Here is a 27,348-nt window from a genome sequence, read left to right as displayed (position 1 = left end):
ATGTGACAGCAGTCACAACTTTCTTACAGTGACAATATCAGTACATGTGACAGCAGTCACAACTCTCTTACATTGACAATACATGTATCAGTACATGTGACAGCAGTCACAACTTTCTTAAATTGACAATACATGTATCAGTACATGTGACAGCAGTCACAACTTTCTTACAGTGACAATACATGTATCAGTACATGTGACAGCAGTCACAACTCTCTTACATTGACAATACATGTATCAGTACATGTGACAGCAGTCACAACTTTCTTAAATTGACAATATCAGTACATGTGACAGGAGTCACAACTTTCTTGTGTAACAATTTCTGTACATATGTTAGCATCCACAAATTTCTTGAAATGGCATTATTGGTAGATGTTACAGCAGTCAGCACTTCCAAAGAATAGCAACATCTGTATATGTGACAGCCTTCACTATTTTCTCAATATGACACTATTGGTGAACGAGACAGCACTCAGAATTAACAAATAATGACAATATCTGTATATGTGAAAGCATTCACAACTGTCTTGGATTTACAGTATTGCCATTAATGTTAGTACATTGTGTTTGACCGACAGACTTGAGTCTCCAAGACTGTGTGAAAACACTTGATGGGAACCACAGCTTCCTTTTACAAGGAATTTAAAATTTATTACCAATTCAGTGGTTGTGTAACATTTTGTTTTTGAAAGTGCATCCTGGATGCTTTAGAAATGTATGGCACAGTTTAAATAGGCCTACTTAACTTCTCTTACAGCCTAAAATAAATGTGATGTTTATCACAGTTTATGGTATTGTTGTTATTTTTCTGGAAATGTTAAGCGATTTTTTTCCTTCTTTATAAACTACCGCAAAACGGCACTTTCCCAATGGAGAAAAGACTAAAAATTTCACAATTGCTGTCCAAAAAAAACCCAATTGAAGGTTTCAACAGAGTTTTTATGAATAAAATGCAACATTTAGTTCATTTCCCTATGCAGAAAATATAATATTGACAACTTGACAACACTTAATTATCAATTTAAAAGTTTTTCGTTGGCAACAAATAAAATACGCCAATTTCCCAAGGTGAAGACTTCACAATGTGAATATTCGAAATTTCAGCGTGTTTTTTGCCCTAATTTTTTCCAATATGGCTGTTACCAGTACTTTTCCTAATAGAACAAACAAAAATTGCTGTGTTAACATCTTAAAATGCCAACAGAATGTGACAAAATTAAGACAAGACTATTGTCAAGAATATAAGTCCCCTACCGGTGCCACCATTGTCAGATTTTTTAAAATTATTTTTTATATTTGTTGCTATAGCAACCAGAATTTTTGACGTAGGAACAAAATGAAACTAGAAATGGCGCGGCAGAGGCCAACACGTATCCCCACGCCGCATGTTTGACCCAGGGGCGCCCCATGGTTGGTAATGGGGCCATGCATAGTTGAGATTGACCGTATTGTCAAAAGAGAAGTTCAGTATCAATTAGAAGTGAATCGGTGTAGAAATGAAGAAATTCATAGTAAAAGACAATTTTGGGTGGGTGTGGCCTATTATGGGCGGGGTGCCCCAGGGTTGGTAATGGGGCCATACATAGTTGAGATTGTCTTTATTGTCATAAGAGATGTTTAGTATCAATTTGAAGTAAGTCTGTGTAGAAATGAATAAATTATAGTGAAAGGCAATTTTGAGTGGGCGTGGCCTATGTGGGCGGGGCGCCCCAGGGTTGGTAATGGCGCCATGCATAGTTGAGATTGACTGTATTGTCATAAAAGAGGTTCAGGATCAATTTGAAGTGAATCGGTGTAGAAATGAAGATATTATAGTAAAAGGCAATTTTGGGTGGGCGTGGCCTATGTGGGCGGGGCGCCCTAGGGTTGGTAATGGGGCCATGCATAGATGAGATTGACTGTATTGTCATAAGAGAGGTTCAGTATCAATTTGAAGTGAATCGGTGCAGAAATGAAGAAATTATAGTAAAAGGCAATATTGGGTGGGCGTGGCCTATGTGGGTGTGGCCTATTATGGGCGAGGCACCCCAGGGTTGGTAATGGGGCCATACATAGTTGAGATTGACTGTATTGTCATAAGAGAAGTTCAATATCAATGAGAAGTGAATCGGTGTAGAAATGAAGAAATTATTGTATAAGACAATTTTGGGTGGGTGTGGCCTATTATGGGCGAGGCGCCCCAGGGTTGGTAATGGGGCCTTACATAGTTGAGATTGACTGTATTGTCATAAGAGATGTTCTGTAAAATTTGAAGTAAATCGGTGTAGAAATGAAGAAATTATAGTAAAAGGCAATTTTGGGTGGGCGTGGCCTATGTGGAAGGGGCGCCCCAGGGTTGGTAATGACGCCATGCATAGTTGAGATTGACCGTTCTGTCATAAAAGAGGTTCAGTATCAATTTGAAGTGAATCGGTGTAGAAATGAAAAAATTATAGTAAAAGGCAATCTTGGATGGGCGTGGCCTATGTGGGCGGGGCGCCCCAGGGTTGGTTATGGGGCCATAATAGCTGAGATTGACCATATTGTCATAAGAGAGGTTCAGTATCAATTTGAAGTGAATCGGTGTAGAAATGAAGAAATCATAGTAAAAGGCAATTTTGGGTGGGCGTGGCCTATGTGGGCGGGGTGCCCTAGGGTTGGTAATGGGGCCATGCATAGTTGAGATTGACCTTAGTGTTATAAGAGAGGCTCAGTATCAATTTGAAGTAAATCGGTGCAGAAATGAAGAAGTTAATGTAAAATAACATTTAAAAAAATGAGTGAAAATCTCTGACCCGGCCCTGCCCAAACCTCCATAACTTTTGACCCAGGGGTAAGATCAAAATTCTGTCACTGTCACCGTCGCACATATGCTCATAGCTACCATGTATGTAAGTTTCAAGGTTCTAGTGCTAATAGTGTAGGAGGAGCAGGTGGCCAGGACGGACAGACAGACGCACATCAATACAATATCTCCACTTTTTCTCCAAAAACGTGGGGATAATAAACAGGGAAGGCCCAACGCTTTTAGCTGGATAATAACTTTAATAGACTTATCCCATACTGCACTTGACAACGGATAAAGACCTGAGGTCTTGGTAAAAAAATGCTCACCCACTCACACCAATAATTGTAGTTTCATTCAAATAATGATATGGTATGTGGCTTGTAAAAGGCATAACTTTGTTTACACGAGCAGATTATTGTTTTTTCCTTAAGAAAACACTCCATGGATAGGTATATTGGAAATGTACATGCATTTATCAGGCTATTTTTGAATAAAAATATTTTGGCATTATCATAGGTTATTGAAGCATCAGTCCATGTTTTGCTGTACTTGTTCATATGCAAGCCTATTATACCACAAAGACATAAAATTCATGTGCATAAGAGCAACATATAGAAATTGTTTTCTTTTTATTGATCATTAACAGATACATGTATGTACTTAGTGTAACAAACATCTGGGGATGGTCTGATAATAACAGACCTGCAGCTACATGATGAATTCTTGCCACTCCCATGTTGGGGCGAACCCAATGTTCAAGTTTGTAGCCAAATACTGATAAATCACTAAATGCAAGCATTTCATGTGATTAACACCAATTATCAATCTGATTTCATATAATCTGACATAGGTCCTAGAAATTTGGGAAATAACGCTATAAAAGCCATTATAAAACTGCACGACGCTAGTGACTATATAACTATATATATGACTATAGGAACTGTTGATGACAAAAGTCATTGCCGGAAAATTAATGAATGGTATATAGTGCTAGTCTACAAAAAGCAAACTTGAATAACTAAACATTAACATTCATTTTTTCTACAAAATGAGGCAAATGGTCTAGAAGCTCTCACTCTCGCGCAGAAAATATGTGTCAATGTATTCACATTCTACTTGTACCAGTACTTCAATGAAGCAAGTAAAACAACTGCTATTATTTATATGCCCTTAATAGTCCATATCTTTAATAGGACAACAAACAACCACCATCAGAAAAGTTATCTTATGTAAGAAAATGCACGTATTTGTCTAAATAAACATATCTAAAGGTCAATGCCAACAAATTACAGCAAACTGTTAACACAAGAAACCGTCGGAGACGGGTGATGCTCCCCAAAGTTTTTTTGTCACAATATTGCACTATATATTCAGATAAAAGAAAACGTCTTGAGGGCACAGTAGTTGGGGGGACAAGAATTTTTTTTTAGAAAATTTCAAAGAGCCATAACTCTGTGAAAAATTATCCGACCAGAACCCGCTGATAATATGCACATCTCCTCTTGGTAGCGAAGCTTCCCATATAAAGTCTCATTAAATTCCGGTCATTAGTTGCTGAGAAATAGCCCGGACAAAAATTGTGCACGGACGGACACACGGACGGACAGATAAAGCGGCGACTATATGCTCCCCTCAAAATAAATTTTGGGGGAGCATAAAAAGCAGTGTAAATATGAAACTACAACAATGAGGCAACATACTTACATCACAGGTATTCAATGGGACTTATTTCTAACTTGTAATGTTCTTGGGGAAAAAATCTGACAAACAAATGGGGATTTCCCAACAGAGAAAATGTCTTGTGAACATGAAGGGGCTTTCTGATGTACAGCAGAAATATATATGCAGCTGAATAAAACTTTTTTTTACTTTATTTTCTGGTACTACTTTTAAACTATTATTCTAGTTTTTGATTTATCAATGTGTTATCTGTTTTGAAAATAAAGGCAATTTATCATATTATATTAAGCCACATTTAATGACCAATTTATATGCCTCCCCATTTCATTCTGGTATGTTAAGCTTATTAAAATATACTTTAATTATTTGCCTTTTATGCCCCCGGATCGAAAGATCGGGGGTATATTGTTTTTGGCCTGTATGTCTGTCATTCATTCATTCATTCATTGTTTGTGTGTGTCCCAAAACTTCAACCTTGGTTCAAGTTTGGTAACTTTTGCAATATTGAAGATAGCAACTTCATATTTGGCATGCATGTGTATCTCACGGACCTGCACATTTTGAGTGGTGGAAAGTCAAGGTCAAGGTCATCCTTCAAGGCCAAAGATCATTGTATTTTTCTTTCCTAAAACTTTAACCTTCGTTAAAGTGTGGTCATAACTTTTTGAATATTGAAGATAGCAACTTGATATTTGGCATGCATGTGTATCTCATGGAGCTGCACATTTTGAGTGGTGAAAGGTCAAGGTCATCCTTCAAGGTCAAATGTATGGTTTCAAAGCGGGGCAATAGGGGGCATTGTGTTTCTGACAAACACATCTCTTTTTCTAAATGCCATGCTAACAAGAGTTATACCAAGTAAGCCTGCTTGACTTTTCTGACACTTTCATTGTAATAGGGGTTGTTATCTTGATTTGGGGAGAGGGCCCAGCCTTCAAATTTGGAAAAAAAATTACCGACACATCTGAAAAAGCGGAACAAAATTCCCAAATTAAGCTTGAAATTTGAGAAACATTGCATCATTTTAAAGAAATTCTCTCAGAGTAAGGGGCCTTTCTCTTGAAGGAAGTGACCTTTATAGGGCCCTTGCTAAAGATGTAAAAAGCGCTGTGTATAATGTACATACTCTTTCAGTTACCTGCTGTAATGACCATACAGAGATTTTGAAGTTTCACTGATTTCATACACATTTGTGGGAATAGATAATAAGTTCATACCATAATGTCCTTTAAGGTTTTACATAATTTCTTAACATCCTTATCCAGACACGGATTCTACAACTGTCTAACATTCTTAAGGAAGATGTACATGTTCAATGTACAATGTAAGTAGAGAATGAAAATCACTTTCCTGAATATAGATAAACAAAATTACATACATGTTGTTTGATGCACTACAGATATAAAAAGGCTCTGTAATTATGTGTTAAATGTTTATCAATAAAGAAAATGTTTTGTTTTTATTCTTTCTTTTTTTAACATGTTAAATTTCTTTTCATAAATCAAGGTTCAGAAAAAAAAGAAATCTAAGAAATTGCTTGGCAACATGAGTGTGTACTTGGAGGTAGGATCAATTCAGAAGGGTGTGGTAATTTATTAGATGTTTACACAAAAAAACTTTTTTTTTGGGGGGGGGGGGCAGGGGTGGGGTGGGGGGGGGGGGTAGGGGGGAGTGAAGAGGGGGGTATAATGTGGGGTGTGGTCCATTTATTAGATGTAAAAAAAAAAAAAAATGGGGGGGGTGGGGGGTCGGGGGGAGTGAGAGGGGGGTTATATGTGGGGTGTGGTGGTAATTTATTAGATTGTTTAAAAAAAAAATTGGGGGGGAGGGTCGAGGGGAGTGAGAGGGGGGTATTAATGTGGGGTGTGGTAATTTATTCGATGTTAAAAGGAATATTTTTTTTGGGCGGGGGGTGGCGGGTTAGAAGGGGGGTGGTAAGGGGGGAGTGAGAGGGGGGTTAAGTAAATGTGGGGGTTGCGGTACTTTATTAGACGTTTAAAAAATAAAATTGGGGGGGGGGGGGGGGCGGTGCGTGGGGTGAGAGGGGTTTTGCGGGGTAGGGGTGGAGTGCGAGGGGGGTATTTGAATTTGCGCCGGTGGGGTAATTTATTAGATGTTTAAAAAAAAATTGGGGTGTTGGGGGGGTTTCGGGGTGAGTGAGAGAGGGGGGTTATAATGTGGGGTGGGGTAATTTATTAGATGTTTAAAAAAATATTTTATTTTTTTTGGGGGGGTGGGGGAGTAGGGAGAGTGAGAGTGGGGTATAATGTGGGGTGTGGTAATTTATTAGATGTTTAAAAAAAAATGGGGGGGGGGGGGGGGGTAGAGGGGAGTGAGAGGGGGGTATAATGTGGGGTGTGGTAATTTATTAGATGTTTAAAAAAAAATAATTGGGGGGGGGGATGGGGGGGTAAAGGGGGTAGGGGGGACTGAGAGGAGGGGGTATAATGTGGGGTGTGGTAATTTATTAGACGTTTAAAAAAAATGGGGGGGGTAGGGGAGTGGGAGGGGTTTTGGGGGGTAGGGGGGAGTGAGAGGGGGTATAATGTGGGATGTGATAATTTATTAGATGTATAAAAAAAATGGGAGGGGGATAGGGGGGAGTGAGAGGGGGTATAATGTGGGGTGTGGTAATTTATTAGATGTTTAAAAAAACAAATGATCTCACACTGACATGAACAAATATCCTCTTTTTATTAAACATGAAATTTAAACTTATTACATTTGTTTCCCCTGTATATAAGAAAGATATAATAGTGTATTACCTCCCCTGTCCTGCTTATATTTCTATTAATCAACAAAATAAAACTTTAACACAATATTTAATAAACAAAATATACAAAAAAATCTCATATTCTGATATTTTTTCTAATCCACTTTATTTTACTCAAATGATGATGTTTCATTGGACTGATAATTATAGATTTAGGATTACAGACCAGTTGCTTCAGTTATATTGTTCAGAGTTAGCCCTGTTGGCCGCATATGCGTTCTTGAGTTATCATTCAAAAACCATTTTACCATTTCGAGTCACCGTGACCTTGACCTTTGAATGAGTGACCTCAAAATCAATAGGGGTCATCTGCGAATCGTGATCAATGTTCCTATGAAGTTTCATTATCCTAGGCCCAAGCGTTCTTGAGTTATCATCCGGAAACCACCTGGTGGACGGACCGAATGACCGACACGACCGACCGACCGACATGTGCAAAGCAATATACCCCCTCTTCTTCGAAGGGGGGGCATAAAAAACATACATCAATTATTGTTCAATATTATTTTTTGTGACATTTAAAATGTTCCTGATACTGTAGGTTTCGGTCATAATATACCATTATTATGAATGTTAGAAACAATAACTCTCGAAGCTTGTTGTAAGCTAAGTACTAACCTTTTTCATGAAATGTTAATAGGACGATATAAAATGTTGCAGATAAAACCACTAATATGGTTCTAGATGGGTTGTTTAAAATGACCATATGAAAAAAAAATTATTTATTAAACAAACAAGAAAAATAATTAGTATCTAAAAACAGAACAACAATAAATGATTATTAATTTTATGACATTAATAAATCATACCACTCAATAAACATGTTACAAAAATAAATTTTATACAATAAACATGAAACAACTTTACATACTAATATGATTAATAACCATAGACTATTTATACAAAAGAATCAACAGTTACATTATCAACAAAAAAACAACAAAAAACATCTTTTAAAGTTTATATTAAAAAATAATATTTGTTTTTTAATTGGTACATGTTGAAGATTACTGTATCAATTGAGACGGACCAAATCACAGTTTCATTCCCAAACAGGTCATTTTTAACACAGGGCTTATTGAAACAATAACTTTTCATTATTTAAGAATATTAACTTTTTTATCAAAAATTCTATCAAGCCTTTTGTGAAAAATAAATGCTAACATCAAAGTAAACACGAATGTAGTTATAGAATTACCATACTGCTAATGAAGTTTTAGCGTTGTTATTCAAAACTAACAATAACTCACATTATTTACCCTGCCTTTTCTAGCCAATTTTTGGAATATGAATTATACTCATGACATTTGGAGCTTAAGAAAGATTTTGGGAAAAGACTATTTGTTTGTACTTTTTACATGTAAATGAGTATTAATTTAAGGGGAATAAAATACAAATTTTAGAACAAAAACACATTAGTAAAGTGGTTATTTCCTTTTCAAGTCTTCATTTCTACACATTAATGATTCTCTCATAATTGCAAACATCTAGTCGGAAAAAAAATCCATAAGGAAGCTTGGGACAAGAAAAGAGAAAAGATGCCACAAGGAATATGACCAAATACTGGCTATAAAAAATCCCTGTATTGCAAATGTTTGTTCTGCCACAGGGAACTATAAGACTAGTTTTAATATTGGCTTTTCTACAGGAACTTCATGTATAATCATCTTCCTCTCATACAAAAGAAAAAGCAGTAAACATGTAAAGTATCATAAGTTACCACAGGAGTTAGAGAACTCTGCTACCCCTTTCCCACTCAGAAACAATGTGAAAAGGGCTATGTGCAAACAGCATAAAACCAGAACAGCCTGCGAGTAACCCGCAGTCTTTTCAGGTTTTATGCTGTTTGCTGCTGATCAGTTTCTAAGGTTTGGAAATGAAGCCTTAGCAACTTGAATCAAGTAAGAACGGTCTTAAATTAAATATAACTTTCCAAGGGACTACAAATGCGTAAAAACACGTATCTAAGTGGTAAGGGGCTACTGCAGAGGGCATGAAGTAATGAGCAATGACGACATACAATGAGCAATACTACTGTTTACATACAAAATAGTAATCTCAACAATTGGAGATCAATGATTAACATACAGACAATTTAATGTACATATGTATAAATATTTAATGCACTTTTTTCCCACAAACTTGGCATCTTTATCTTCTTTTGGTACAGTAGTTCCTTCTTTGCAGACGTCATTTATATAAAGAGAGCTTTACAAAATTTTAAAAGGTAAAAGGACAGATAAAAACAGTTTTATTGTGTGTCACAAACAGAAACAAGTGCCCTGTCCCCAAATGAATAAACAAAATAAGATTTACCAAAAAAGAATATGGATCATGAAGTTCTCTTTTTCTAAAAGGCATCGGGCTAATGGACAGAAAGAAACAGCGTTACATCTCATATGGCACATCCTATTCTTAAGAGCAGAATGTTTAGACCAAGCCAAAATCTGTTCCTAAAATTGTTTACCCCACACACTTTTCTAAAACTCAGACCTCTGACAATACTAATGGCATAATGTTCTCCAATAAAAACGGGAAGAGGACAGTTACAACGAGCGAGGCATGGTATAGGCGAGATAACCCTGGGATATGGTTAGGTTAGAGTGAGTGTTATGGGTCGGGTTAGGGTTAAGGCTAACCCTAACCCAAACCCCACCCCTAATCCTAAACCTTACCATAACACTCTTACCCCCCCCCCCCCCCCCTCCCATGCGCATTACAATACCATGCCTCGCTCGTTGTCGTTGTCCGCTTCCTACAACAGAACATCAATTTTTGACTTAGACACAGTTATTATGCAGATACAAAACACAGCACTATTCTAAACAAGAGGGCTATGGTGGCCATAGTGCACTCACCTCAAGGTACACCAATTGTCAAAGAGTTGACCTGGTGACCTAGTTTTTTAAACACTTGACTCAGATTTCAATGCAGCCTTGATATTGTTAAAATAAACATTTTGACCATTTTTGTTTCAAGATTGAGTAATAAATGCTGCTTCTAGATTGATAACATACGTTTGTCAAAGATTTGACCTTTGGATGCATGTTTCTCAGATTCAAACTAGGCTAAGATGTTGCCAAGATTACCATTCTGACCAAGTTTTATCAAGATTGAATCATACATGTAGTTTCCAGAGTGGTAAAAAGTTTTTTATATTATAAGATTTAACATGGTAACCTATTTGTAAGCCGCATGTGATCAACACTCAAACTCCGCCTTAATATTGTCAAGACAGCCTCTGACAAAGTTCAATCAAGATTGAGTAATACATATGGCTTCTAGAGATGGAACGTGGTTTTTCTTAGATTTAACCTGGGAACCATGCTTCTAGACGCCAAAAATTAAATTTGAACATGGTATAGACATTGTCAACATACACAGTCTGACCAAGTTTTATCAATATTTGAAAACAAATGGGGCCTCTAGAGTAGTAACAAGCTACAAACTGCAGATGCATAACACCCAATGCACTGTGACAAATGCCATGCATTGACTTATCAAAATAGCTCAACAATAAAGATTACAAAACTAGACTGATTGGTTTACCAGCAGGAGATGCCCCATGACAGTGTGTGCTTAAATATTTGTCCACTCAGTAAGTCTAATGTTATTACATTTTCTGTCAATGATCTTACATGATAAGCCTGCACGCGTTTTTGATGTTTCGATTTGATAATGTAGTAAGTTAGTTACTCAGCCAGAGCATTTCATCAATACAATCAAACAAGTACCAAATAAAGCTTGAACTATTCAATGAATAGTTGAACTACATGTAAAACAAGCTGCAAAAAATAGAGAACATTACTTTACATAAATATGTATAAAAAATATTATCTACATCTATAACTATTTAACTTTTTAAAAAACTATTATCTTTTTTATTTAAAATTTGATTGTCTATACTATTAGTTTGATAAATCAAGTTACCTACACAAATTATTACTTACAAACACTATTTACATATCTAAGGTATTAACAGTCATATACAAACAATTAAACATATAAAACATTCTAACTAAACAACCGCTTTAATTTTTTTCATGGATTATATAAAATATATGATAGAAAAATATGGGCAGTCAGCACAATCTAATCAGGAACGATAATATGCTTTTAATGAATTGTTCTTTGAAAAACACAAATCGAGTCCAGGAAGGAGAGTGGTCCATGATAAGCCTGTACAGACTCCACACATAAGTACATGTAGATACTATTTAACAAGGGTTTTATTTGTTAAGCATTATTACGGATATTATTATAACAAAGTAATACAGGAATTTAGATAAATTATGATATCAAAACTGTAAAGACTAAAAAAGTTACATGCTTATACATGCATGCACATAAAAAGGCACTATATTCAAGGGTGTGATTGAGGAGAAATCCAAGAGGAGGAAAATTCTAGAGACTGATTTTGGATAATTAGATGTGAACAACATACAAAATGTATGTGTTATGGGTAATTGTTTTAGCATATATTTAAATAAAATTTCTATCTAATCAGTTACCAATTTGTAGAACTTGTACAACATAGCCTTAGAAAGACCTTGATAAATGTATCACTGGTATTTTGTACACAATCAGAAAAAATATTTACAGAATCAAAAGTACAATTATTTTTTTTTATAAAAAAGAGCTGTGCAAGGACAGCGCTCAACTTTTCTTGTTTTTGTCCGAGTTTCTAAGCTTAACTGTTTGTTTAGGGGTTAAGTTATTTTAGCTATCAAATAAGTTAGTGTTTTTCTAATTTGCAAAATATCCTACAAGGCTACAAGAAACATAAACCTTGACTTTAGAGTTTAAACCATATCATAAATCTATTTACTAAAATATATGTTGACCTTGACCCAAGTAGTCAATATGCAAGCAAAAATGAAGTTGTCGAAAAATATTTATATTGTTGCATCACAATGGCTCAATTTGTTCTAAAAAATATAAGAAGACAGCATTTTTAAATACCAAGTTACAATCACCTTTACCTTTATCTTCCTTTATGCCTTGCCGAAATTGAAATATTGTTTCATTTAAATAAGGGAACTACATGTTGTAAATTTGAATGAAATTACCTAATCCATTCCTAAGAAACTAGAAAACCAAAAAACATAAATCTGGCTAAACAGTGCTTCTTAAATTATTAAGTGTAAAATGGCCCCTAAGTTTAACCAAACCTGGCGAATGGGGCCATTTTTTAAAGGGAATATACGTTGTTAGTTTGAATGAAATCCCTTCAGCCATTCCTGAGAGACTAGCATTGCCAAAAATCTTGAACCAGGCTTTGACGCAGATGCTTGGGCCAGTAGACTAGCTTTCCTTTTTTCAAAAAAGTTAAGCATAAAAAAGCAGACAACAATATTATAAGACACAAACAACTTACAAAATATACTGGTAACAATCAACTATAAAAATTCCCGGCACTATTTCTTACAAAGTGGCAGTTGTACAGGACTGGTATTTAAATATCTAGCAACAAACTTCATTGGTCAGTTCCTGTCCCATTTCTGCAAACATTATTGCACCATAGTAAATACTTTGCTTGACTTAAATTCTTGCTTCTGATTGGTGGGAGGCTTGCGGCTACATGCAACTAATAGTTGCGCCTCTCAGTCTGAGGGAACGTGCCCAGTCTGGAATATTGCTCTACAAAACTGCCTGGATAATACTGCAATAGAAAAATTAAACAATGACTTTACTTTGTGTATTGTGATAAAAAAAATTGCATGCAACAAAAAAGGGACATAATTGGACTATTGACCAAGGCGAGTCATATTTGATCTACATGTACTGGTATACTGTAGAATGGAACAGTATTTAATATTTTAAGATCTGAAAATTGCAATTCAACGTAGCCATTAAAAAAAAGCCAGGTAAAATAAAAAATGCACAAAGAATTCCATTTATATTATGAACAAGGAACATGAAATAAAAAGAAAATGGGGTTATTAACTTATAAATAATGATCTTTCATCTATAACTGTGTTCAACAAATTTAAACATCAGAAATATTAAACTAACAACAGACACAAAAAAACTTAACTAGGAATATTTGTTCCATAAAATTTCTGCATTTTTGCCATTATTGCCGTGTTTAGAAACAAACAGCAGCAGCAGAGATGGTTATGTTGAAATAATACGTTTAGCCAGTTTGGTTAAATATTGCATGTGTTAAAATAAGCGCCTTTTAGTCATACTTGAGTAAAATAAAAATATACATTATAACTATATTTTTAAATGATTGAATACATACACATTTTGATCTCATATTTCTTTTAACTTCTGTGATAGTTAAAGCTAATTAAAAGTGATATTAGTGCAAAAGCTGAAATTGACCAAACATCATTGTATAAGACCGGATATAACAGTTGTATAGTTACATGTACCAGTTACAACAGTAATATAAGGGATTGATCAACTTTAGTAACAACTTATGAGCACACTGAAATTCTCCTTGAGGTACTTCAGTTCCTACATTTAAAAAGAATATCCCTTAAACTGATGGATGTTCCCTGATGTTGCACATGGCCAATTCATTTAAGCCAATTAACAAAGAGGCCGTGCAAGTTCAACAAACAGCAACAACCTGAAGCCTCTTGGTTGGGAAGCTGCATAAAAATGCCATTAGAATGCTCCAAATATCATGCAAAGGTAATCAGCAATGAATTCAATATAGCTCCCATCAAATTCAGATAATAGTTTAAAAGATCATGCCTTGAAACAAAAAAACAAAAACATCTTTAGAATGTATTTTTGTGATAATTTGGGCAATATTGTCCTAAAAACCATTGGATATGAACCAGCAGACCATCTTAACATGTCCACCCATATGGGGCATGTTGTTTACATGTATAACGTTTTGTGTAATTCAGAAAATAATTATAGTTCCATTAGGTAACAACATTTCAGGACTCATGGAGATTGACTGATGGACAGACAGACATCAAGTATGTCAGATACAATTACCACAGAGATTTGTTTCACACTATCTTCAAACTCATTTACATCAGGTGGTTAGCGTGTGGCTATGATATTAATTAGTGACAACATCATTTTGAATGATAAATAATCATATTATAACTAAAATCTACTTTTCTGAAAAAAAAATTCACTATCAAATATATATAATAAGGTATCCAACTCAAAATCAACCGAACATAGGGTGCATCGCTATTAACAGCCATAACTTCATCAATTGCGCAGCGATTTTCACTATCTTGGTCTTATTCAACGCAGAAATGAATTTCCTTTCTGGAAATGTACATGTCTTGCAATATTTTTACAAATACTGGGTCAACTTTTAAGAAATAACATGATACACAACGCGCATAACCCACTTAACATTGATCAGACAGTATCTAAGACTGAAGTCTTCACAGAGTAAAAGGCATTTTCCCTGCAAAGTTCATGGACCTCAATACCATAATTCAATAAAACATATGAAAAAACATTCTTACCGTGCTTGCTGTTGCATTATGCATCAAAACTAACTGTCCAGTGCCGTTTGAAACCTTTGTTTACATACATTTCAACTAACTGACATTTTAAACACACGAGTGATTTCATTGGTCCAATGCGAAGGTGTGTCTTTACAACTGGAGATTTTATTCATGAATTCTGTCTATTCGGTATCAAGTAGGTCATGCGAATTGTGTATCGTTTAATTTCTTAAAATTTGACCCAGCATGTGTAGAAATATAACAAGATATATACATTTCCAAAAAGGAAATTTATTTCTGTGTTGAATAAGACCAGGTTCATGAAAATCGCTGCACAATTGATGAAGTAATGGCTGTTCAAAGCAATGCACCCCGTTTTGAGTTGAATACCTTGTAATATATTTGATAGTGAATTTGTTTCCTTCAGAAAAGTTTATTTTTCGTTGTACATGTAATATGATTATCTATCATTCGAAATAATGTTTTCACTAATTAATATCATATCCACATGCTCACCACCTGTGATTTACATCTGATTAATCAGACTTTAGATGGACAGACAAAGTGCTCCCCCCATTCAAGAAGCACCAATAACCAATGATTAAAAAATGTACAGCCAAAAAGCCTTTGATATGTCCAAAAAGTTGCAAATAAAAATCTACCACCTACAATTCAGTTATATAATATATTAAGCTCTCCAACTAAAATGGAGTTTATAAGTTGTTGTTGAAAAACATATTACCCATGTAAATTGACAAGTTAAGTAAATAACAGATTATTGTAATGCAGAATAGAAAGATAATAATACACCAAGTCTTATACGGTGTTATTCCAATTAATTGTGTTATTTAATTAACAAAGTAATTTTGTTATTCTATTTCTCACATACTGGTAAGTCAATCTCATCAAACTGAAAAAATGTAAAATAAAAACAGTTAGGGATGTATAAAACAAAACAAACAAGGAAACGTAATACAGTGAGAAGTTGGTATTAACAACAAATTAGTCATTAAACAACACCACCATAAAAACAGTTAAAAACAAGACCAATTTCAAAATTAGAGATTGAGGAGTCTGGGGCTTCTCTGAAGCAAGAGCACCTCATAACGGGTGCCACGCTAGGCTGCGAAAGCTTGTCAAAATCTTTTTTTTTTTTTTTTTTTTTAGAGGTCACCGTGACCTTGACCTTTGACCTAGTGACCCAACAAGAGATGTGTTTGTCAGAAACACAATGCCCCCTACTGCGCCGCATTGAAATAAAATTTCTATTTATCATTTGGCAAGTATAGACATCATCTCCCTATAACGGTTATTACTTCCCTTGAATTTTGTCCAATCCAACCGGGGGGAGGGGGTCTCAAAGTCAATTATATTATGACAAAGTCAGACATCACTGACAACCAACGCCTGTGGTTTAAAAGACATCATAGCCAGAGTTTTTTTTTCTTTTTCATAAAAAAACATCATAGCCAGAGTTGATCATGTATATATGGACATAAGTCCACAGGTATGTACCGGTAATGAACATCAAAGAAATTATAATTATATCATTTAAAAAAAACTTTGACAACACAATCATTTGGGTTATAAATAATCAAAATAATAAATCTGTACAGTAACTGTGAAAAGAACTTCAATTCTTGGTAAGGAAATATATAATATGAGATTTATAATTATATAAATTACTTCGCTTGAAAATAATTGTCTGTAACAAATCTCTATTTTTAGTAGCAAATAATTAAAAGCCACTACCGTGACTGTAAATTCACAACTCATAATGTGCAGCTCCATGAGATACACATGCATGCCAAATATGTAAAGTGGCTATGTTCAATATTGAATAATTTTCTCCCTTTTTAAAGCTTATTACTTTCCTTAAATCTGTATTTTTTACCCTAGACCGTAAAGGATGACCTTGACCTTTTACCACAATGTGTTTGTCAGAAACACAGTGCCTCCTACTGCGCCGCTTTGATTTATTTAACAAAAATATATACGTGGGCAGGTCAGATAACTATGTCCATTTAAAGCTTATTACTTCCCTTGACTTTGCTTTTTGCACCCTATACCTTGAAGGATGATGTTCACCTTGAAATTTTACCACTCAAAATGTGCAGCTCCATGAGATACACATGCATGCCAAATATCAAGGTGCTATCTTCAATATTTAAAAAGTTATGGCCAATGTTAAGGTTTTAGCACGGCGGACGTCGGACGGCGAGCTGACTATGACAATAGCTCGGGTTTTCTCTGAAATCAGCCTCGCTAAAAATTGACAAACAAGTACCGTAATTGTGTTTTCGAAAATGACTGATGACAAATTTTATTGCTCATTTATAGCTCTATTAACCAACCATAATCAGTAAGTATTATTCTAAAAGTAAAAAATAAATAAAAAATGAATCTAGTTGCCATTAAGATGTGTAGGATAGTCATTGATAAAGTTCTAGACACGTGTCACAGACACAGGTGCCCCCACAACACATGTTTGGACACAAACAAACCCTTTTTACCAGAGCTTAATCTGCCAAATAAGCCCATGGCAAAAAATTTGAAAATTTTGCCAAAAATCAGAAAAATGTATTAGACTTCAAATTTATCTTCATAAAACCACTAAAATGAAAATAAATACTATGTTTTAAGGTAATATATATCATGATCATTAAAACATTCAACTTCATGATAATCATTTATGTTAATTTTTTTAGTAACATTCAACCAATAGACATTTGATGACTACAATTTATAATCTTAGTGGAGAAACTGACAAAGGACAATAATTTCGTCAGGACTAGTCACACCAAAAATTCCTTTTTACAAAGATTATTGCCACCTACAGGCCATTCTACTGTAAAAAAAAAATTGAGAAATATAAAACCAGACAAAGATATTTTTAATTAAACACGACTATTGCCAAGCAATATATGTCCCCTACCAGCCCCACCATTGTGAGATTTTTTATTTATTTTATTTTTTGCCATAGCAACCAGAATTTTTTACCTAGGAACAAAATGAAATGATGTGCATAATATCCATATTGCCATCTATCCATGTTTCAAGTTTCATGAAAAAATATGAAGATCTTTTAAAGATTTCGCAGGATCCAGAAAAGTGTGACGGACTGACAGACAGACAGACGCACAGAGCGCAAACCATAAGTCCCCTCCAGTGAAACCGGTAGGAGACAAAAGGCCATCATTCTGCCAAAACGTGTTGCAGCTGAAATTCCATTAAGGATATTAACTGTGAAATTTAGAGAAAGATCCGCCCACAACTTTACAAGTAGTTGAAAACACAGCTACAGGGAACTATTTATTATATCATAGAAAAACAGAAAAATTGCCACATATTTGCCAAAACTTGTTGCAGCCAAATTTCCTTCCTTAATAATCATCCACTCATTATGGTCATTCAAAAGTGAAAGATCATCTACTTCAAGTCCTCTAACTGTGAATTTTTAACCCTTCAGTGCGGGAACCGAATTTTAAAGGCCTTTGCAAACAGTTTGGATCCAGATGAGACGCCACAGAACGTGGCGTCTTATCAGGATCCAAACTGTTTGCTACTCTGATAGCATTCTTTGAAAAAAAATCGAAGAAAATGCTAATTTTAGAAATTTAGCAGACGACATTTTTGCAGACGACAAATTTCCCAGCATGCAAAGGGTTAAGCTTAAATAACCGTGTAGTTGCAGAGGAGTTCTAGACACAAGCTTCTGGGGATTATTCCAGGTGACGCAAGTGCAATGCTGGCTCCCACTCTGTGAGAGCATAACAATACTCAGAATTACCAAATCATAATCCTTAGTATGCAATATGTTGTTGATACATTGGAAATTGGTCTTTAAATCAAAAGAAAACCACCAGATCTGTAACAAATTAGAGGGTTATAGTTCAGGGGAAAAAACTCTGACCCTAAATGTTGCTACTAGCATAGTGATTTATCCCACTGTTTCGAGTGGGAAATGTCCCAAGATCAAGTACTTGTTCAGAATAACTGCTCACTCTTTTGTACTGCAAAAAGAAATAAAAATCAAATAATAAAGACAAATCTTTATTTGAATAATCATTTGTTAAAGAGGAATACAACAAAGTATTAACAACTTGTCATAAAACGTCTTTGCACATTTGCATGGTAGTCATGACAGAATTAAAGACCAAAAATAAAAGAAAACATAGAGGCAACAATACAACTGAAAACGAAATTGCACAAGAACATGAAATGAACCTGAGAATATGAGAAGTAAAAGAACATTAGAGCATTATAAGGACAATATTTGAAAAACATACAAAAAGCCATAATTCTGTCTAAATTTGATGCAGCCAAAATTGCTTTTTTAACGATCAACTACATATTACTCTCAGTCAAATATGAAAGTTTGAGTAAGGCCAGTAGTTTTAGAAGTAAAATCAAAATTCTGAAACAATATATTCTATAGAGGAAAAACGGACAAAGGGCCATAAATCCCAAAATCATGTCATAGCCTAAAGTTTGAACAAGTTATCAAGTAGCTAAACAGGAGTTGAAAACACTGAATTTTGGGACTATAAATTCTATAGAGGAAAAAGACAAATGTCCATTTGTCTTCCTAAACTCATTTAACCCACATAATATAGAGAATAATTCCTTTAATTGAAAATTGTAAACATTTTTTGTTTTAACAAGCGGCTATATAGCCCAAAGGTCTTGGAACAGGTCACATGATCACACTGGCCTTGTTTAAGCTTCAAAACATAAATGAAACATATTTTGTTCTGTTGTTTTATGTTTGAAATTTAAGCTAGATCTTCTGCAACAGCAAAACACGCGGAGAACACAATCAAACACCATCACCAGACAAGCCAAGCTGTTGTTTTTAAAATAGACAAAAAACTGCACAAACTAGTGCAGTTGTAGTGACAATCTTACATTGAAAGCAAGGAGCAGAATGTGTGACCAGTCTGATGTTATTAAAGCCACGAATTACTGCCATTTAACTGGAATTAAACACGTTTTACATTCAATTAAGAAATTTCAATATACAGAAGCATTTTGTCAATGACAAGAAATATTACAAAGTCAGAACTAATTACAAATAACACAATTTAAATAAGCAAGGAATATTTAAAACTAACAAATGTAGGGTCAATCCGGGTAAAATCGGACAGGGGTAAACACCAGTTATTTTTGGATTTAATGAATAAGACAGTTATTCTTAGAACTGATATTAAAAAAGAATACTACGTCATTGGGAATTCCTCTTGTATTTAAATGAGTTCTGGGATATTCTGCGAACTTCCTTTCAAAACCAAAACAACGCCATCTAAACCTTCACAGTCTGTTCAAGGAAAAACTTTACTTCCTATGGGTAATATAACACTTTAATATCCAATTTTTTATTAAAAGTGATTCTTATTCAATAGAGAGCATTTATGTTTTAAATATTCATGGATAACTTTAATGTTATTAACATTAAATGAGAAAAAAGGCACTGTCTGAGTTTTCCCTGTTGAAAAATCGCTCAAGAAAATGTCGGACAGTCAATTTTTCCCGCTTAATAAAGTTCGTTGCCTCACACAATCTCTTTTCTAGAAGAGTCTTAAGGCTGCAGAGACTATACTTGGTGTTCTCATTCATATGCGAGTTGTTTCCCTTTTCCTATTTCTACTTTGCCATTATACCTTTAGCTATGATAAGTTAATTTTCATCGATATTTTTCATTGCAAATTAGTGTGCATATGTTTTGGCCAATATTTTTTATGATAGGATTATTACTTTTCATAAAACGAAGAACGTAATCATGTATGGGGTATAGGTTTTCGGTATTAGGGGTATTCCACTACTACCCGATTCCCCACGATTTGCCTGATTTCCAAGATTTTGAGGTCGGGCACAATCGTAGCTCTATCGGCCAAGGTCCTTGCACATTTGCAGCTAGTTGTGGGCCCGTCGTAAGTGATTTCTGCAACTAGTGAGCCCCGAAAAATCGTGGTCAGACGTGTTAAAAATTTGGCCAGGACCTCCAAGACTAAATTTAATCGCATTTGACTCGTAACAGCGTCGTAGTGTGTTCTTGGGTGTTGAAATGGAATTGTGACTCAATCGGGAAATCGGTGATCACGTGATCTGTCTACCAATCAGCTACGACTTTTTCAAGACTCACGAGTTCAACCCGAGTGAGTTGCAAGCCCGCTAAGATTCTCGCGATTTAGATCAATATCAATAGATATTTGCGCCTAACTCATGGATGCGTTCGTTGAGGTCCTAGCTTAGTCGTGACCGATCTGCATCGTTCTTAATACAATGGCAGTAGATCCTTACACATCGTAGTGAAGTCGCGACCCTATTCGCAAGATTTCAACCGAACCCCACGATTCGTCATAACTCAATCGTACCAATGTCTTAACTGAATCATAGACCGGCACGAGTTTTCCCGATTCAATAAATGTGATAAATCATAGTGAATCGTGGGATTGTTTTCATTGTGGAATAGGGCCATATGCACCGCTGGGCTTCTAGCGAGTTTGAAATCGGAACACCATTCTTTTGTTGCCGGGAGCCTCAAAACTCTGTTGACAAAAATGTCATAGAAGTCTACAGCGATGCAGCATTTCACAGGCAACTGTGCTATGTCAGAAAAGAAGATGCAATTAAGCTTGGGAATGTCTTCAGGTTCGTAGACGGCGCCTTTTATTTTAAGGCAAAAGACCGCCCGTCTAAGTTCGATCGTAAGGGTCCGATGCAACGATGCAGTGTGGGTTTCAAAGTGAAAGACTGTTACGTGAACAGTGTACGAGAAGACTTGTCGCATTGCTTTGCAATTTAAATATTTTAATTTGTGAACAAAATATTGAAGTTATAAAAGTTTTTATAATGGTTGAAGTTTGCAGGAATATGTAAACGAAGTTTTACTCGACGAACATTATAATTGTATTGACAAACATACATAATACATATGTATATGATGTATATAATGTATATATGTATAGAATAGGGATAAACAATGATTAATTTATAATATGCACATTTCAACTATTATTATAAATGTATGATCATTTTTATTTCTCAGAGTTATACATTTATCAAAGATCTACTTACAAAACAAAATAATTGGTGACATGTTCGATGCACAAAATATTACTATAGTAACTTATACATCCACAATGATCAATTTTCTAGAGAAAGCAAATCATGTGGAATTAATGAAAAGCGATCCTTGTTTAGTTATCTCTCCGTTGAATGCGGTTGTTGTGTGATTAGAATCTTTGGTATAACACTATTTCGATTTCTGTCTTAAATCTGAGTCTATATTATAGACTTAAAACGTTGATGAATACGGGCCCAATGGTCTAATATAATTATCTTAATCGGTCCCGTGGCCGACAAGAAATAACGCAGAACAACACCAATAATAGTTTTCAAAGATAAATTGAAAAAAAGTTGTATGTTTAATTTTGTCGGATTCTAAAGTTAACAACAACCTGGAAATGTTGTGTACAAATCAAATAAAATAAAGATTTCAAAACAGTAAACTGTGGTTGCATTACCAAATTTATACATTGGAACTAAATAAATGAAAACAAAATCCGAGAAGTTGTGGCATTTTACTACCCAGAATTTGCTTAATAGTATAGATATTTTTGTTTGGCTAGTAAGATATTAGATCTAGTAAAACTTACCACCACCAAGAATGTTTTGTTGGATTATCGTTTCGAGCTTCTGCTAGAGACAATAACTTCAGTATATGTATCCATTAGCTTCCTGTATACCACCTTATACAATAAGTGATTACTTGATATAGCCTATATTATAATTTTTTTTAATCATACATGTGTCGGACTTTTCCCAACGTGTCCGAAATTTTCCACGAGCTGTCCGAGTTTTACCTTCCTCGTCCGAGTTTACCCGGTTCGCGGTTACGACAGTTGCTTAAAATTTACAATAAATCCGCATATGATACGTCTGCACATAACGATAAAATCCGAAGAGTACAGTTTGATGCTTTCGGTAGCCTTTAATAGTCCGAAATATACCGTTGTTTTGGTCATTGGAAAACATAGCTATTGATGGCAGCTGAAAAGTGTCCAAGTTTACCCGGATTGACCCTACACATTTTATCCTGATTGTACATTACAGACTTAATTTAAAGAATCAAAGAAACTTGATATTTCAAGTTAAAAAACAAATGGCATTGGAAAAAATATTTAGAAAAGACAGCAAAGATATAACTGAAGTCAAAGATATGGATGCAACAATACTGCACACAACACTTACAGGTGTGGTTTTATGTCACTACGCATACACAATTGTCTACGCTACGAACACTATTGTGGCATATCTATAAGCCTTTAAAGACTTAAGACAGAAATATGCTGGCAATTTAATTTCTATGCAACTCCAAATAATGCTGTTTCTGTTGCCAACATCATTACAAGAAGATCCATGAATTTTAAGGTGAAATTTTAAATAAGTTGTCATTTGCATAATCAAAATTAGAAAGTACATTTTTTACTTTTCACAGACTTAGGTTCATTGTAATTAGGAATGCTGGAAACATCTTATATTGCTTTCTATAATTTTCTTTTGTGAATGTAACAAAGAGTGATTGTAACAATTAGTGAATGTAACACCCAGTTCACATTCCTGTTGAGTGTGTTGTTCACTGTGATCCAATAATGCCTCAACATTCTGTGCCTGATAAATTCAAGGTTGTATACATGGAAAATTCATTTGCTGAATAAACATCAAGATTACAAGAGACACATTACAGACATTTTTGTACACTGTTATTTTCTTGACACACCAAACAAATCAGAAACAACAATATTTGTTGACTATGAGAATTAAGATTTTATTGAAATAATGTCATATTACCGTTTCAGAATGAAACTTCATACAAGTACTATAGAAATACACAAGTATTTACAGTAATGCACAGTAAACAAAGTTTGAAAAATAAAAGTGTGAACAAATAATTTGTATAATCTTAAGTCGTACAGTTGAAATATAAAACCAAGCTTAATGCATGTGACTCCAGTGTTTTCTCAGATTTTCCTGCACAGGCCACAGGTGGTTAGCGTGTGGCTATGATATACATTAGTGAACACATTGTGTTTTGAATGAAAAATAATCAAATTATAATGAAATATCAACTTATTTGGAAAAAAAAAATTCTGTCAAGTATATACATTACAAGGTATTCAACTCAAAATTACCTGAAAACAGGGTGCATCGCTTTGAACAGCCAGAACTTCATCAATTGTGCACAAACTTGGTCTTATTAAACACAGAAATGAATTTCCTTTCTAGAAATGTACATATCTTGCAATATTTTTACAAATGCTGGGTCAAATTTTAGAATTTCAAAATTGATGTTTTCACTAATTAATATCAAAGCCACACGCTAACCACCTGTGGCACAGGCTATTAAGTTAAGACAATATTCACTTTATGGAATTTTTCGTTTAAAGGAAGTCTCTTCTAAACAAACATTAGTCTAGACTGAAGGCATCATCTCTGATTAGCCTGAGGGCACTGCACAGGCTAATCTGATACAATACTTTATGCACATGCATTAAGCCTCGTATTCCCAGAGAGTGGCCCTTATTTGATCCTATGGAAAGGTTGGCATTGTATAAACGTACCATAAAACAATATCACAAGACATGTCACTAAATTGTTGTAGAAATGTTAAATCTGGTCACAACAAAAAAATTATTACATAAATTTAAACAGTAAACTAGATGAATGTCATTCATACTTTTATGTATCCTGTATTGACTTGTAAGCATGACCTAGACCATAAAGCTTGCGCATAACAAGTTGCTTTGAAAGTAATAAGTAACAAACATATCCCAGCCCTTCATCACTTAGATATGTATTTTGACGTGTTTTTAGTCCCTAAGAAAGTTAATTTGATTAAAGATATTTCTTACTAGATTCTTAAGTTTTAATGGCTTCATTTCCAAGCCTTTGATACTGATGAGCAGCAAACAGCAAAAAACCTGAACAGACTGCGAGTTACTCGCAGGCTGTTCTGGTTTTATGCTGGTTGCAAAAGCCATTTTCACTTTGCTTCTGATGGAGAAAGGGTTAAGCTTGCTCATAACAAGTTGTCTTTGTAGCAATAAGTAACAAACATATCCCAGTTTAAGTGTTAATCTTGTATCTCTGATTAACATTTCTAGTAAAGAATCCTTCAATGATTACCACCGAGAAATAAGAGGATATAGCATATCTGACATTTTCTGATAATTTTGCGGAGGAAACAAATACTAAAACGTGGTAACTACAAAAACTGCAGCCATATACCAAAGCTTTTATTGCAAATATAATAAATACATATATATATATATATATTTATATGTTATTTAAAACAGTTTGCATGCTGCTGTTGTAGAGAATAGAACAAAATATGGTTTACATGACACAACTTGTCAGTTCATCCAATTCAGAATACACATTTATAAATATCTTAACTATTCAAAGTAATATCAGTTTATTTTAAAGTAACAATTATAAAAATTTCAAAATGTAAAATATTTTTCTTTTGTTATTAACATTTTAAAACTAAACATAAAAAGCGTAAACATATTTTGCTTTGTTAATATATACTAGAATCACACATTGCAGTACAATATGGAAATGGCATATTGCAATAATTTTTTGGTATATTGTTACAGTCATACTTACAAATAAAATTCTATGTCATCAAAAGAGCCTTGTTTTGGGAAAACTGAGCTTAAAGCATGTGCCTACAATTTACCACAGATTACCCTTTACAGTCTGCACAGGCTAATCAGGGATAGTCTGCACAGGCTAATCAGGAACAGTCTGCACAGGCTAATCAGGAACAGTCTGCACAGGCTAATCAGGGATAGTCTGCACAGGCTAATCAGGAACAGTCTGCACAGGCTAATCAGGGATAGTCTGCACAGGCTAATCAGGGATAACACTTTCTGCTTTATAGAGTGTGGGAAGAAAGTGTTGTCCCTGATAATACTGTGCAAACTGTGCAGGCTAATCAGGGATAACACTTTATGTTCATGTATTAAGCCCACTTTTTCTAGAACAGTGCTCAATAAGAGCCATTGTGAAACAAAGCCACTTACAGCGGGTGGTGGGGAGTCATCAGAGACACTTCTGGCTGACCTTGTCATAATGTCACCATCATTCCGGCTGGAAATAGAACAGATATTGGACTTTATAACATTTACCAATATACAACAACTCCATCAACCTTGCATCATTATTTTTTACAAATAATATTGAATTTACAGGCCTTTTTCCAGGATTTTTTTAAGCGTAGTGGCAAAGACCAGCAGTTTGACATGAATTTTTTTAAAATTAATTTGTCCTTTATTACTTTCAAATTAACCCAGAGCTAACACAAACACAGCCAGATAAAACTGGGAAATTTTAACCCAATCCCAAGGTTCTCACAAGTCAGGTGGGCTCTGCAAGGGGGTCCTTTCTTCTGTGATTGTTCCATACCCATTGTAGTTGGGGGGCCGAGGTAAGAACGGGTCTCGAACATCAACTTCTTTAATCTCTTTCCTGCAATAAGTGGTCATAAAATAGTACGTGTTGCAAATTAAAACAACAAGAGCACCGTCTTGCGGGTGCAGACCGCTCATCTATTTTCTTTTTAAAGGTGAAAGGACTCTCATTTTCAATCACAAAGGAGGGAGGGGCGGAGTGAAGAGGGGTGTATAGTGTGGGGGTGTGGAATTTATTACATAATCTTCCAAAAATGCGAAAAAAATAAATTAAAATTCGGGGAGAGGGGGGGGGGTGGCGGGGGGGGGGGGGGGGGGGGGGGGGGGGGGGGTGGTGGGGAGTGGGGGGATTTTTGGGTGCGATGGTTGGACGGTATTTCAAACATAAAATAATAAAAATAAATATTTGTGTTTTTAAACCGTTTAAAATTTGGGGGGTGGGGGTGGGGTGGGGGGGGGGGGGTAAAGTGTGAGGGTGTGGTGGTAATTTGTGAGATGATCTTAAAAAAAAAAAAAAATTTAGGGGGGGGGGGGGGGGGGGGGATTCGGGTGGGGGGAGGGGTGGGGGATTCTTGGGTGCGATGGTTGGACGGTATTTCAAACATAAAATAATAAAAATAAATATTTGTGTTTTTTAACCGTTTAAAATTTGGGGGGGTGGGTGGGGTGGGGGGGGGGGTATAGTGTGAGGGTGTGGTGGTCATTTGTGAGATGATCTTAAAAAAAAAAAAAAAATAGGGGGGGGGGGAGGGGGGGAGGGCACAGGGGATTGTTTGGGTGGAGTCTATTGTGGTATGTCAGGTAAGAGTAGTTTTGTCAAAGCATCAATCAAATCTAATCATAAATAAAGAAGTTATGGCAATTTTAGCAAAATTTCATAATTTGACCTTGAGAGTCAAGGTCATTCAAAGGTCAAGGTAAAATTCAACTTGCCAGGTACAGTAACCTCATGATAGCATGAAAGTATTTGAAGTTTGAAAGCAATAGCCTTGATACATAAGAAGTAAAGTGGATCGAAACACAAAATTTAACCATATATTCAAAGTTACTAAGTAAAAAAAGGGCCATAATCCCGTAAAAATGACAACCAGAGTTATGCAACTTGTCCTTTTACTGTACCCTTATGATAGTTTGCGAGTGTTCCAAGTTTGAAAGCAATATCTACGATACTTAAGGGGTAAAGTGGACCAAAACACAAAACTTAACCAAATTTTC

At 35.1% G+C, this 27,348-nt stretch overlaps 1 protein-coding gene across 5 annotated transcripts in view; it reads right to left on the bottom strand.

The window, feature by feature from the left end:
- Positions 1–7,996: 7,996 nt before the first annotated feature.
- LOC127866005 (protein tweety homolog 1-A-like) overlaps positions 7,997–27,348 on the bottom strand; it is a 42,864-nt gene continuing 23,512 nt past the window's right edge. Inside the window, exons 12-15 of one of the 5 annotated variants that reach the window (XM_052406182.1) lie at positions 26,078–26,191; positions 25,747–25,813; positions 18,570–18,669; positions 7,997–12,885 (exon numbers count right to left, since the gene is read on the bottom strand). In XM_052406182.1, the coding sequence (XP_052262142.1) occupies positions 18,571–18,669; positions 25,747–25,813; positions 26,078–26,191 (280 nt within the window). In that variant the 3' untranslated portion in view covers positions 7,997–12,885; position 18,570. Of the gene's footprint in view, positions 12,886–15,545; positions 15,567–18,569; positions 18,670–19,564; positions 19,633–23,509; positions 23,538–25,746; positions 25,814–26,077; positions 26,192–27,348 lie in introns of all 5 variants that reach the window. The other 4 variants (XM_052406183.1, XM_052406185.1, XM_052406186.1 and 1 more) reach the window with 4 other exon arrangements.

The sequence above is a fragment of the Dreissena polymorpha genome, chromosome 2 (assembly GCF_020536995.1).
Source record: "Dreissena polymorpha isolate Duluth1 chromosome 2, UMN_Dpol_1.0, whole genome shotgun sequence".
In the NCBI taxonomy this organism is placed as follows: domain Eukaryota; kingdom Metazoa; phylum Mollusca; class Bivalvia; order Myida; family Dreissenidae; genus Dreissena; species Dreissena polymorpha.
The sequence above is the reverse complement of the archived record's forward strand: the minus strand, read 5'-3'. Positions and strand labels throughout refer to the sequence as shown.